Here is a 13,776-nt window from a genome sequence, read left to right as displayed (position 1 = left end):
TTTTTTTTTTTTTTCCTTTGACTCGCAAGCGTGAACTCAGGGAACTTTGCTTCTGAATGTCGCGAACTGCTGGGTTTTGAAGTGCTCGTCGGTACTTTGTCTCATGTGATGCACATTGAGTTGCGCTTGTGTGTGTCTCAAATGTGCTGAATGAATAAAACTGCCTTGCATTGCCTATCACTCTATTATGAAATCCAAGATGATATTTGTTATACTAAAAGGTAGATGAAAAACATTTTGGGGGATAATGCGGGAACGGATCGATGCCGTCCATTGGTTCCAATAGGAAAGATGATTTGAGAGACACGCGTTTCAAATGGCGATGGTGGTCATGGTCACGGAACGGATTCAACGTGATGATCTCAACCAGGCGCCACTGGAGAGATCTTTGCCCATCCAGTATTCTCCCAGTTGCACTTTTCATGTTTTTCCTCCCCCATCATGCTAATTGCTTTAGCGTCGCATTCGAGCTCGTTCCCGCTGCTTTCAGGAGACCTGCAAACGGAGCAGCGCTGTCACGAACTTCCTGTTTGAAACCCCCCTGACCTCACGTCCGAGTAGATTAGGAGAACACGCTGTGTTTCGCCAAGGTCGAAATGGTCTTTCTCTGGCAGGATAAAGCCCACACCGTGTTGGGGGGAATATTAACAGACTTGCAATGTACATTCTGTCATACGATGTTGGTCCGAGATAGTCATTAAGTAGGCGTGTCCTTTGGTTGCTCTGGACCCGCACCTGGATCACGAACGTTTCATGGAAAAGATTTTCATCTAAGAGGTTTGGCCCGCATAAAACGAAGGAATATTGGCCAGGCTCTTCTATATTCAGGTGGCAACAGAGTGTGAGATATGTCAAGCTAATCTTCGCAGCTCGGCGGCAAGCCGTGTCAACAAGAGGAAAAGCGTGTTGACTTCAAAAGGCAGCCTTGGGGGTTGCTTTCTCAAGAACAGTCGTCGACGCTCCCGATGCGATAGGTGTGAGGCAACGCGGCAGTGGCGGCAATTAAAAAAAAAACAAAAAAAAAAAACTGTTTGCATTTTTTTTCCCTCCCGAATTTCAACGTGACGATATGCTCCCCTCCGTGCTGATTGAATTTATACCGGATGTTCCAAAAGTCTTATGTTCTTCCTTTCGAGGCTTGAAAATCCTCTTTTGGGTTTGAATAGATATTCCGTGTGGTCAACATGTCCCAACATTGACGTCAGAACGAAGAAAGGAGCAATATTAAAAAAAAAATCATTGAGCCCACAAAATATGTTGAATGTTACATGAAAAAAACACATGGAAAAAACTATTGACCTCACTGGCTACGCTCGCTTCAAAGGAATAAAAGTCCACCAATCTTCTAAACAGAAAAAAAACTGCACGTCTTTTTCTTTTGGACAAGCTCCTAACTTGTCTTTAAGTGACTAGTAAGTGCTTCAATGAAGTGTAACCGCTAACAAGTTTGCATTCATGTGGAGCAAAAAAAAATTAAAGTTCCCCTTCCCCTCAATGCATTTTTTTTTTTTTTTACCTCAAATGAAATACCTGAAAATGACCACTTGATATTTGACGTTCAACATAAAAGATTTTAAAAAAATGAAGGAAATATGTGAGAGTCGCATTTTACGGCAGCCACTGTATGCCCTTCCTGCTTTTCTATTTCTGTTCACGTTTCATTCGAACAGATGCGGGGCTGTCAACGTTTGACAGCTCAGGCTTTGCGGTTTTTGGAAGCATATCATTGCCTTGTCTCAGAGAGCGGTTGGAAAATCTGTCAGAAGGCGACCGAGGGTTCCTCCTTTTCACCTGATCGTCATCTCAAGAAGCGGTCTGAGGGCTAGCTCTGCTATTGGCGCGAGGCGACCCGTCGACCGCAGCCTAACATCACCGTGCTTCGGCACAGGTCGGTGTGGATGATTTCAGTGGGAGGTGTTCACCGAGGGCCGCGCCGCCGAAGATGGATGCCGGAGCTCGAAAGAGCGTGGGAGTAGCGTCGAGTCTATTGCAGAGTCGGCAGTTGCTTGTGCGCCTGAAGTCGGTCTGGGTTTAGTTGCTGTGTGTTTTATGCAGGTGTCATATTCCCTACGGAACCCCGAAGGTGATATGGAAGGAAAAAAAAAAACTTTTTTTTTTTTTTTGCGAGGGTCTCTCTTTTTTTAAATGCGCTTCATGTACTTCCAGGTCATCTTCCGGGCTAACTGAAAACAACAAACGTGGAGCATGTTTAATTGAATTTTACTTTGAAATACAACGACATTACATCTGTTCTTCAGTTTAAATACGCTTTCCAAGTACTCCTCCGTGATTCTCTCCTTCCGCGAAGTAGTGTCATCTCTCAATCAGACGTGCATGAGAGTCTACATGAGGCAAGCTAACCCTGAAGTACATAAATGCACAAAAAAAAATTGCCCTTGCAAAAAAAAAACAAAAACAACAAAAAAAAAAAGTTTACGTTATCTCACAATCTCTGCAAGGGAACACAAAACTTTGCGAGGTAATGCAAAAATTTGCGAGGGAACGCAAAGTTTTTTTTCACTTCCATGTCACCTTCGGGGCGCTGTAATTTCCTCATTGAAACTCGACAATATCACAGTGGAAGGTTTAGACCACAAGAGGATCGCCCGTGTTTGCTATGCCAACAGACTTTCTCGACATGCAGTCAATGTTCGGGTTAAGGTACAAATTCCGATTTCTGAAACACTCGGATAATCCATTTCCATGACAAAGAGTTATTCCCACGTTTGAAAAACACACCGACGTGATGACGCATTTGGGGTCATTTCCGCTTTCTCCTCTCTACCGCCATTATATTCATGTCACTCGCCACAGGAATAAAGCAGGACTTTTCTCCTCGCTTCTAAAGTGTGCCGCGTCTGAGTTTTGCCTTGTTTGTTTACCTCTGCTTGTGTATTTCCGGCGAGTTGCCCGCCAGACGCACGGACGCGTTTATGTGAGTCCGTATCCACGCTGTGCCGTTTTCACCGGTGAGACAGAAAATAACGTGAAAACGCCGAGGAGAAATCAACGTCTTCAAGTTAAGGCCGGCTGTGCCGATGATGCCCGCATACAAATACTTGCTGGACTCCAAAGACCAAGATTTCACGTGGATAGAAGATACTATAGCGAAATAAAGTACCTCGATACCGATACTGGACCAATCTCACCTTACAAACAGTACGAGTATTGGAATCATAGAAAACTGGATCATGCAATGAAGGATGTTAAATAAAAATATGTTGTATGATAAAAACTAATAATAAAAAAAAGAAAAATAATGTGCACAGGCCAGATTTGTAGCCTTGGTTGAAGTACTGCATAAAAATTGCTTCACAGAGGAAATATGTCCGTTATAAAACAGAGACGTGCGAAAAACCAACACACGTCCCATTTTTCCACACGGATTTACTGCTTGGACAATTCATAATAGCCTAGGTAAAAAAAGTAAAAACTAGGCTCGATAAAGCACGGTGGTGTATTGAGTCATTTGTGTTAACTTGACCTTTTTATAGGATATGCGGTATTTCTACAGCATATCCGAGTTCATTTGCTCTGCACGCTGAAACAGTCCATTCTTGTAATATGGTATCACGCCACACGGTGGCGCCTCTTTAATTTACTCTATCATTAGTTGGTCAACTGTTTCTTTCAACTTTCGGAGAACACTTTTTTTTTTTTTTGGCATAGACTCGATCAAGTGTACCCGACCGCTCCCACCTACCCCCCCCCCCCCCCCCAAAATCTCCCCAACGCACCCCACCAAATAGTCTTCCTCATTTCATTCACGTTTCCCAATGACAGTCCGTTCATCCTACAGCAAACAGAAGCTCGTTCGGCGTGGTACGCCATCCAACAAACGTCTCATCAAAACGCACATTAAGCGGCATTTCCTCGTCTTTAAGCAAATAAATCCCAGCTATCCATTATGCATCATTTTAGCGGTTCGCTACGTTCTTTCTTATATGAATAATAAATACAACCCAGATGTACAAATGACGCCAGCAAGGGTGAGATTTATTTCAAGACGGCTCAACACTTAATACATATTTAGCAGGAGGGAGGTGAAATTTATTGTACGGAGGAAGGCGTTATTTATTTCACAAAACGAGCCGGAGGGGCGGAAGATGAATGTTTATATGAGCTAAGCAAACATTATGCCTGTTTCATTGCCTACTTTCAGAAAGCTAAAATGACGCTCCCTGTTTCTCATCACCATTTGGGATGTTCGTTACCACACTCACCGATGGAGATACCAAGCAACCGATACCGCCGGTGCTTTTGAGACAGTTTCTATTAAACCTATGACAGACAATTTTCAAGAAAGACCTTTCATGTATTCATCCCATATCTAATAACCATCTAACATCCCTTTCATGGTGTCTGGAGGTCCTTTTTGAAGACGACATTGCCATCGAGCTAGGCTGGGCGCCACCGTAATGTTGTCTTTTTCTCTCCTCAGGCCATCGCGTTGCCTCCCATCGCCAAGTGGCCTTACCAGAACGGCTTCACGTTCAACACCTGGTTCAGGATGGATCCTTTGAACAACATCAACGTGGACAAGGACAAGCCCTATCTCTACTGGTGAGAAAACACACGAGCACAGCGGCGGCTTCGCACACGCGTGGGCCGACTTCAACTTGTTGGAGATAAGATTTTTTTTTTTTTTTTCTCCTTTGACTCGCAAGCGTGAACTCAGGGAACTTTGCTTCTGAATGTCGCGAACTGCTGGGTTTGGAAGTGCTCGTCGGTACTTTGTCTCGTGTGAAGCACATTGAGTTGCGCTGTGTGTGTCTCAAATGTGCTGAATGAATAAAACTGCCTTGCATTGCCTTTTACTCTATTATGAAATCCAAGATGATATTTGTTATACTAAAAGGTAGATGAAAAACATTTTGGGGGATAATGCGGGAACGGATCGATGCCGTCCATTGGTTCCAATAGGAAAGATGATTTGAGAGACACGCGTTTCAAATGGCGATGGTGGTCATGGTCACGGAACGGATTCAACGTGATGATCTCAACCAGGCGCCACTGGAGAGATCTTTGCCCATCCAGTATTCTCCCAGTTGCACTTTTCATGTTTTTCCTCCCCCATCATGCTAATTGCTTTAGCGTCGCATTCGAGCTCGTTCCCGCTGCTTTCAGGAGACCTGCAAACGGAGCAGCGCCGTCACGAACTTCCTGTTTGAAACCCCCCTGACCTCACGTCCGAGTAGATTAGGAGAACACGCTGTGTTTCGCCAAGGTCGAAATGGTCTTTCTCTGGCAGGATAAAGCCCACACCGTGTTGGGGGGAATATTAACAGACTTGCAATGTACATTCTGTCATACGATGTTGGTCCGAGATAGTCATTAAGTAGGCGTGTCCTTTGGTTGCTCTGGACCCGCACCTGGATCACGAACGTTTCATGGAAAAGATTTTCATCTAAGAGGTTTGGCCCGCATAAAACGAAGGAATATTGGCCAGGCTCTTCTATATTCAGGTGGCAACAGAGTGTGAGATATGTCAAGCTAATCTTCGCAGCTCGGCGGCAAGCCGTGTCAACAAGAGGAAAAGCGTGTTGACTTCAAAAGGCAGCCTTGGGGGTTGCTTTCTCAAGAACAGTCGTCGACGCTCCCGATGCGATAGGTGTGAGGCAACGCGGCAGTGGCGGCAATTAAAAAAAAAACAAAAAAAAAAAACTGTTTGCATTTTTTTTCCCTCCCGAATTTCAACGTGACGATATGCTCCCCTCCGTGCTGATTGAATTTATACCGGATGTTCCAAAAGTCTTATGTTCTTCCTTTCGAGGCTTGAAAATCCTCTTTTGGGTTTGAATAGATATTCCGTGTGGTCAACATGTCCCAACATTGACGTCAGAACGAAGAAAGGAGCAATATTAAAAAAAAAATCATTGAGCCCACAAAATATGTTGAATGTTACATGAAAAAAACACATGGAAAAAACTATTGACCTCACTGGCTACGCTCGCTTCAAAGGAATAAAAGTCCACCAATCTTCTAAACAGAAAAAAAACTGCACGTCTTTTTCTTTTGGACAAGCTCCTAACTTGTCTTTAAGTGACTAGTAAGTGCTTCAATGAAGTGTAACCGCTAACAAGTTTGCATTCATGTGGAGCAAAAAAAAATTAAAGTTCCCCTTCCCCTCAATGCATTTTTTTTTTTTTTTACCTCAAATGAAATACCTGAAAATGACCACTTGATATTTGACGTTCAACATAAAAGATTTTAAAAAAATGAAGGAAATATGTGAGAGTCGCATTTTACGGCAGCCACTGTATGCCCTTCCTGCTTTTCTATTTCTGTTCACGTTTCATTCGAACAGATGCGGGGCTGTCAACGTTTGACAGCTCAGGCTTTGCGGTTTTTGGAAGCATATCATTGCCTTGTCTCAGAGAGCGGTTGGAAAATCTGTCAGAAGGCGACCGAGGGTTCCTCCTTTTCACCTGATCGTCATCTCAAGAAGCGGTCTGAGGGCTAGCTCTGCTATTGGCGCGAGGCGACCCGTCGACCGCAGCCTAACATCACCGTGCTTCGGCACAGGTCGGTGTGGATGATTTCAGTGGGAGGTGTTCACCGAGGGCCGCGCCGCCGAAGATGGATGCCGGAGCTCGAAAGAGCGTGGGAGTAGCGTCGAGTCTATTGCAGAGTCGGCAGTTGCTTGTGCGCCTGAAGTCGGTCTGGGTTTAGTTGCTGTGTGTTTTATGCAGGTGTCATATTCCCTACGGAACCCCGAAGGTGATATGGAAGGAAAAAAAAAAACTTTTTTTTTTTTTTTGCGAGGGTCTCTCTTTTTTTAAATGCGCTTCATGTACTTCCAGGTCATCTTCCGGGCTAACTGAAAACAACAAACGTGGAGCATGTTTAATTGAATTTTACTTTGAAATACAACGACATTACATCTGTTCTTCAGTTTAAATACGCTTTCCAAGTACTCCTCCGTGATTCTCTCCTTCCGCGAAGTAGTGTCATCTCTCAATCAGACGTGCATGAGAGTCTACATGAGGCAAGCTAACCCTGAAGTACATAAATGCACAAAAAAAAATTGCCCTTGCAAAAAAAAAACAAAAACAACAAAAAAAAAAAGTTTACGTTATCTCACAATCTCTGCAAGGGAACACAAAACTTTGCGAGGTAATGCAAAAATTTGCGAGGGAACGCAAAGTTTTTTTTCACTTCCATGTCACCTTCGGGGCGCTGTAATTTCCTCATTGAAACTCGACAATATCACAGTGGAAGGTTTAGACCACAAGAGGATCGCCCGTGTTTGCTATGCCAACAGACTTTCTCGACATGCAGTCAATGTTCGGGTTAAGGTACAAATTCCGATTTCTGAAACACTCGGATAATCCATTTCCATGACAAAGAGTTATTCCCACGTTTGAAAAACACACCGACGTGATGACGCATTTGGGGTCATTTCCGCTTTCTCCTCTCTACCGCCATTATATTCATGTCACTCGCCACAGGAATAAAGCAGGACTTTTCTCCTCGCTTCTAAAGTGTGCCGCGTCTGAGTTTTGCCTTGTTTGTTTACCTCTGCTTGTGTATTTCCGGCGAGTTGCCCGCCAGACGCACGGACGCGTTTATGTGAGTCCGTATCCACGCTGTGCCGTTTTCACCGGTGAGACAGAAAATAACGTGAAAACGCCGAGGAGAAATCAACGTCTTCAAGTTAAGGCCGGCTGTGCCGATGATGCCCGCATACAAATACTTGCTGGACTCCAAAGACCAAGATTTCACGTGGATAGAAGATACTATAGCGAAATAAAGTACCTCGATACCGATACTGGACCAATCTCACCTTACAAACAGTACGAGTATTGGAATCATAGAAAACTGGATCATGCAATGAAGGATGTTAAATAAAAATATGTTGTATGATAAAAACTAATAATAAAAAAAAGAAAAATAATGTGCACAGGCCAGATTTGTAGCCTTGGTTGAAGTACTGCATAAAAATTGCTTCACAGAGGAAATATGTCCGTTATAAAACAGAGACGTGCGAAAAACCAACACACGTCCCATTTTTCCACACGGATTTACTGCTTGGACAATTCATAATAGCCTAGGTAAAAAAAGTAAAAACTAGGCTCGATAAAGCACGGTGGTGTATTGAGTCATTTGTGTTAACTTGACCTTTTTATAGGATATGCGGTATTTCTACAGCATATCCGAGTTCATTTGCTCTGCACGCTGAAACAGTCCATTCTTGTAATATGGTATCACGCCACACGGTGGCGCCTCTTTAATTTACTCTATCATTAGTTGGTCAACTGTTTCTTTCAACTTTCGGAGAACACTTTTTTTTTTTTTTGGCATAGACTCGATCAAGTGTACCCGACCGCTGTGCTCGTGAGTCGCGTGTGGTGAGGTTGAGGAACTGTTATTTTGTTGAGAATAAACAAACAGGTTGTTTGAGGAAACTCGAGAAGTCTTTGCTCCTCGGGCTGTCCGGCCGTACAGGTCCAGGATTGTTTCCTCCTCGGCTCACCCCACCACATGTTTCTTCAACAAGTTGTTGTGTACAGCATAAAATGTTCTCTTCAAGAATACGGCCCCCTCGTGTCATGAAGGAGCTCCGCTGTATCTGTTGTTGTACGCTAAAGAGCAACACACGCGGACGTCCAGTTGCTTCCGGTCTCCCGTGTCCTCATTACGGTATTTGTAATCAGACGAGAAGATAACGAGATAACGCTGCGGGCCAAAGGCTTGACGCAGAAATTACTCAAACAGCTGCGCCCAAGTTCCCAAAAGCCCGTCTAGGGGTTTTCGATTTATGTTTTTTTTTTGTGAAGCTGTTGGACTTTTGTTGTTTTATTGCCTTGTGGTTTCCGTGCCGGTTTTACGTTATCGTTCACCTACGAGTGGAAAAAAAAAAGAGCGGGAAGCGAGCATAAACGTATGATTGTCCATTTGTGCATCCAGTTTCCGCACCGGCAAAGGCATCGGCTACTCTGCGCATTTCGTCGGCAACTGTCTGATCGTCACGTCTCTCAAATCCAAAGGGAAAGGCTTCCAGCACTGCGTCAAATACGATTTCCAGCCGAGAAAGGTGAGGGCAGCTTTTGCTGTTTTTTTTAATGAGAGCCTCTCTGCGGCCCCTCGCTGGTTTCCAGAGCAGATGAAAAAAAAAAATGCAACAATGGGAGTTCTGACAACATATCAGCTCATCATTGATTGTTTTGCAACTCGGGTAAAATATCATTTGAAGCCAGTGAAGCGTCTAATTTGTAGACCGATGTTAAGACTCCACTTTTGGGGTGTCGTGTTGACACAATTGGCGTTTGTTATTCCGAAAGAACTAAAAAATACACATTTGTTGGCGAAGGGACGCCTCGCTACCTCTTCACTGGTGAATTTAATACCATCTTTTTTTCTGACTGCAGTCGCAGCTCTAAATGCAGCCAGATGGCCTTTTTTTAAACCAAGATGTATTTCCTTTGAAAATCTATTATTTATTTTTTACAATGTATCCAGCGCAGATCACAGAACTCAAGGAGTCAATCCTTTTTATACTGTATTACATCTTTATGTTTTTACAACTGTTAAGTGTTTAAACTGTATTATACACATAGTTGGCGGCCATTTTTTTTGGAAATGGTTACAATGAGCTCGCGTTCTAAGGTACGGATTCGTTATGTCCTTCGAGGTACGTTGTAACCAGGTTCGACTGTATGAGGAACTACTGTCATTTTTTTTCTCTTAAAAGATTAAATGCACGACCGTGCTCATTTTCTCCCTCAGTGGTACATGATCAGCATCGTCCACGTCTACAGCCGCTGGAGGAACAGCGAGATCCGTTGCTACGTCAACGGCCAACTGGTTTCTTACGGAGACATGGCCTGGCACGTCAACACAAACGATGCAAGTGCACTGCTATTTTTCTTCATGGGGCTGCCTCTTCTACAGCGCCCGTGTTTTCCTTTTTTTAATTTGAAGAAACGCGTCTTCCATTTGGGTCCCAAGCTTGAATATTCATATGCTGAACAGATGTGTTCGAGGGAAGTGGATGAGGGATGAACGCACATGCTGGGGGAGTTGGTGGCCAGTGGGCAAGATTTCCACTCTGCGGTCCATTTGCATGTTTCAGTGAGGAATAAACAGCTTCACGGTTACACTCTCAGGCATGGCACGTCGCTTAAATGATCGCCGTGCTTGATGGACTACTCCTAAGCATTAGCTACAGACATCACTAATATGAGGAGGAGGAGTGGGTTGGACAATCATCCTTTTTTTTTTTCTTTTGACTATTCAAAGTAAATCACAAATAAATATTCCGACTTGAGTGCAAATTCGGTTTCGGTCGGAGTAGTAACGTAACTCGCAAACCGAGGATCCCCGGCAATTTGGCATCTTGATAATGAAGTGCTGCCTCCACGAGTGAAAACTCCCTCAACACCTTTTACTTTCTTGATGGTGGATTATAATTCCCACTTAATTTTTTTAGAGTCAGGGAATCAAGAAGTCGCTCTGCCCATCATTGTCACGAAAACAAAAGCCGCGCTGACCCCACATTTGCATGAGAAGGTACTACTTCCTCCGAACACGTCGATCGCTGGTCGCAGCTACTTTTTCAGGCCCCAGGCTCAAAAAAAGGCACATTTCACCGAGGCTAAAACCTAATTGGGGGCGGGCTTAGGCAACACTCATTTGCATAAAACAACAATGCCTCATCAAAACGGGCGACTTTTCAGAAAACAAGAAGTAAAGCATGCTGTCATTCTTGATCCTTTGCTTATTTCGGCGGAATCACGTGACGGAAGTTATCACGACACGCCCGGAAAGTGTTTGAAATTGCGGCAAGCAGCACCTCGAGTAAAATCATGTTGAAAAAGCGCACTGAGAGAGAGAGGTCGTCATGGCAGCCGCTTTCGTTCTGAAAGAAATATTCCCCACTTCCCAAACGTCGACGCCGAGTCCTAATTTGTTCAAATGGATTTTGGTCCTTTCGGGAATCGAGCTCAACCGCGGAACATTTCATTTATCATTTTCTTAAGGTCAAAGTGTTGGCGACCTTTGGTCAGAATAGGAGTGAGGAAATGGGAGGTGCTCGGGAAGGAAATGAAGTCGACTCCATCATTGTTCAAAGTCAAAACCCCGATATTTGAAACGACGTCTCCTCCTGCGCTCGCTCGCCAGAGTTACGAGAAGTGCTTCCTGGGCTCCTCGGAGACGGCGGACGCGAACCGAGTCTTCTGCGGCCAGCTGGGAGCCGTCTACGTTTTCGGCGACGCTCTCAATCCGGCGCAGATCTTCGCCATCCATCAGCTCGGACCGAGCTATAAGGTGCGATGACCTTGTGGGTGGCCGAATTAGACCGCAAAAAAAAAAAAAAAAAAAAAAAACGAGTCGCTGGTGTCCTGCTGTTTGTGTGTAGCGTAGCCTCCGTCCCGGCTGGGGAACCACAACATGATACACGACATTGTGAGACGGGGGAGGGGGGATTTTATTATTTGCCTTGCATATTTTGGGGCATAATGTTGTCCAAGACAAAATAGTCATTTGTCCTTTCTTGCATTTTTGCTCCATGCTGCTTTTGCTTTTCAGATAGATCAAGCCACGACAGCGCACGCCGCCTCCATGTCATGTTAAATGAAACACCCGTCAAAAATGGATTTTCATCTTTTGTGAAGACCTCTTGAATTGGCTCGCCTTAAGACGATGTAGGTCGGCATCTATTCATTTACTCGGTAGCCTTTTTCACGGAGACGAACAAACATTCTGGCGCTATAACGTTCATCTTATGGTTAAATTAGGTTGAAGGTTTCTTTTTTCCAGACAATGTTTTTTTTTTTTTTTTTTATGGGGGTGAAGAGGAAAAGTTTTACCAGGAGGACAGTTTCAGTCAGTACTTCCTGGTTGACCGGGTTTGGGGAAATCTTCATAATAATGCCTTTAAAGGGGCGTGGCCAAGTGGGTGCCATCTGGAGCTCCGTTTTCTGGCTCCTGGTGGGCCGTTTTGCAGGTCTGCTGTTTTGACCGAAGATGTCGTTCAGTTGCTCAGGTGTCAGGGAGCGAACAATCCCAGCAAAGCTCTTTCTGGCTTTGGCCCAAAGACCCCGTCATGTCATTTTCAGTCGAGCAAGTCCCAGAGTTCCACCTTTGGACGAGTGAACGTATTGCAAAGAACAATGTTTGACTTGGACGTCGAGGACCGATTGTGATACAATGATCGTCTCGGATCGCTTTCCACTCCACCGGTGATCGAAATGCTGCCGGTTGCTTTCGCTCTCCCACTGACGCTTTCTATTCAGGAGCTGAGAATAAGTTCAGCTCTCAACAATGTATCCGAGCCGGTGCGCTAAATTGAAGGAGGCCGGCCGGTCAAGTGGTTCGGCAGAGGAGAGGCCTTTGATGAAGCGTGTCGAGGACCTTCCTTCCTTTTGTTTGATATCTGACACATGACGTCGCCGTTCATTTGATGTCATGTCGCGCTGAGGGTTGATTTGAATCGCAGTCTCCCAGAGGAGTCTCTGGTTTGGTGAACCCCTGCGGGCTCCTTTTCCAATGTCTGTTTTTCTAACCACGTTGACTAGTTTAGTTGTCTCATGCATGAACGCAACCTTTCTGCGAATCTATTGCTCCAAAAACTGCAGCTTGGCTTCGCTTTAGCTTTTGACTTGATCCAAACAATACACGTTTTCTTTGCAAACTCTTTGATGGTTAGCCAATGTCCATCGTCATTTGTCATTTTGGGCATCACAATAAATTCCACTTCACAGGTTCAGTAGGAGCCTAAGAGCGTTTTTTTTTTTCCCCCTCCTCTTTACTGCTACACGCATTAAAGCTTAAGCAAGAAGTTTCTGCTGTCTACCGACGCTTGTGTGCCTTGAAAGCTCCTCAGTCACGGGGAGATAATATCAAGGAAGGTTGCGTTGGCCGTATTGACACCGACAGCAGCTCGCTGTCGTCTGTCATCGCAGCTATTTTTATTCGCGTTAGGCTTCGCCAGACGGATCAGAACATGTGGCCTGCAGACGATTGTGTTGAGATTGCACAAATATATATTTAAAAAAAAAAAGCCCACAAATGATCTCCTGCTTATGTATGTTATTTGTTTCAAGGTTGGAGCGAGGGTGAATTTCAAGTTCTGGGACGCTGCCAGCCCCAAAGCACTGCCGCAAACTATTGCTCATTGCTTTGGCCGCTCAAAACAATGAAGCCATGACATGACGGATCCTCTCGCGAAGCGCTCAAGGGCTCTTTTCGCTTTATGGCGCTGATTGTTGACTGGATGGCGGATTGTCTCTACGTGAGCGCCGGATGCCGTAGACAAAGATGACCGAGTTTGAGTTCGAAAGAAATGGGGCGGCGAGACGCGAACTTGATTGCTCAGGCAAACAGATGTGGGAGGTGACGGGCAACGCTGCCGCACAGCTCATTTAGGCATGTCCTGGGGGCGGCGTGGATGCAAATTGATGAATTTAGCACACGCGCGCAATGTGGTTTCTCAACTTGAAACAAATTGCAGTGGCTTGTTTTGCATCTTGAAATGCCGCGTCTGCCTAGCTGGCAAATTGAGGCGGGGACTGAAAAAAATCGATGTATTCCGCTTGTGTCAACGTTTTTTAAAAGCTCAGTCCACAAATTGATCTTAACACATTGTCAATTGCTTCTCCGTAAACAAACACAGTTCAGCTAAACCTCTGGCTAGCGGATGACATGGCTAGCTATAGCCTTAGTCAGTTGTTTTATACCGTAGAAAGTCAGACTCCTCAAACTGCCTGCCTCGAACTGACGCTGCATTTTTTTCTTAAGGGGACAATATTGCACTTGCATAAAACAAATCAG

The 13,776-nt window shown here is 44.7% G+C and overlaps 1 protein-coding gene across 1 annotated transcript; it reads left to right on the top strand.

Annotated features, from left to right (window-relative positions):
- Positions 1-4,422: 4,422 nt before the first annotated feature.
- Positions 4,423-11,287, top strand: LOC109507840 (neurobeachin-like). Its single transcript, XM_019857538.1, has 4 exons — positions 4,423-4,563; positions 8,911-9,037; positions 9,730-9,849; positions 11,125-11,287. Exons 1-4 carry the CDS (start codon positions 4,511-4,513, stop codon positions 11,278-11,280), a joined length of 456 nt encoding a protein of 151 aa, XP_019713097.1. The 5' UTR covers positions 4,423-4,510; the 3' UTR covers positions 11,281-11,287.
- The last annotated feature ends 2,489 nt before the right edge of the window (positions 11,288-13,776 follow it).

The sequence above is a fragment of the Hippocampus comes genome, unplaced genomic scaffold (genome assembly GCF_001891065.2).
Source record: "Hippocampus comes isolate QL1 unplaced genomic scaffold, H_comes_QL1_v1.1 scaffold590, whole genome shotgun sequence".
Taxonomy (NCBI): Eukaryota; Metazoa; Chordata; class Actinopteri; order Syngnathiformes; family Syngnathidae; genus Hippocampus; species Hippocampus comes.
This window is presented reverse-complemented; position numbering and strand designations above follow the sequence as displayed.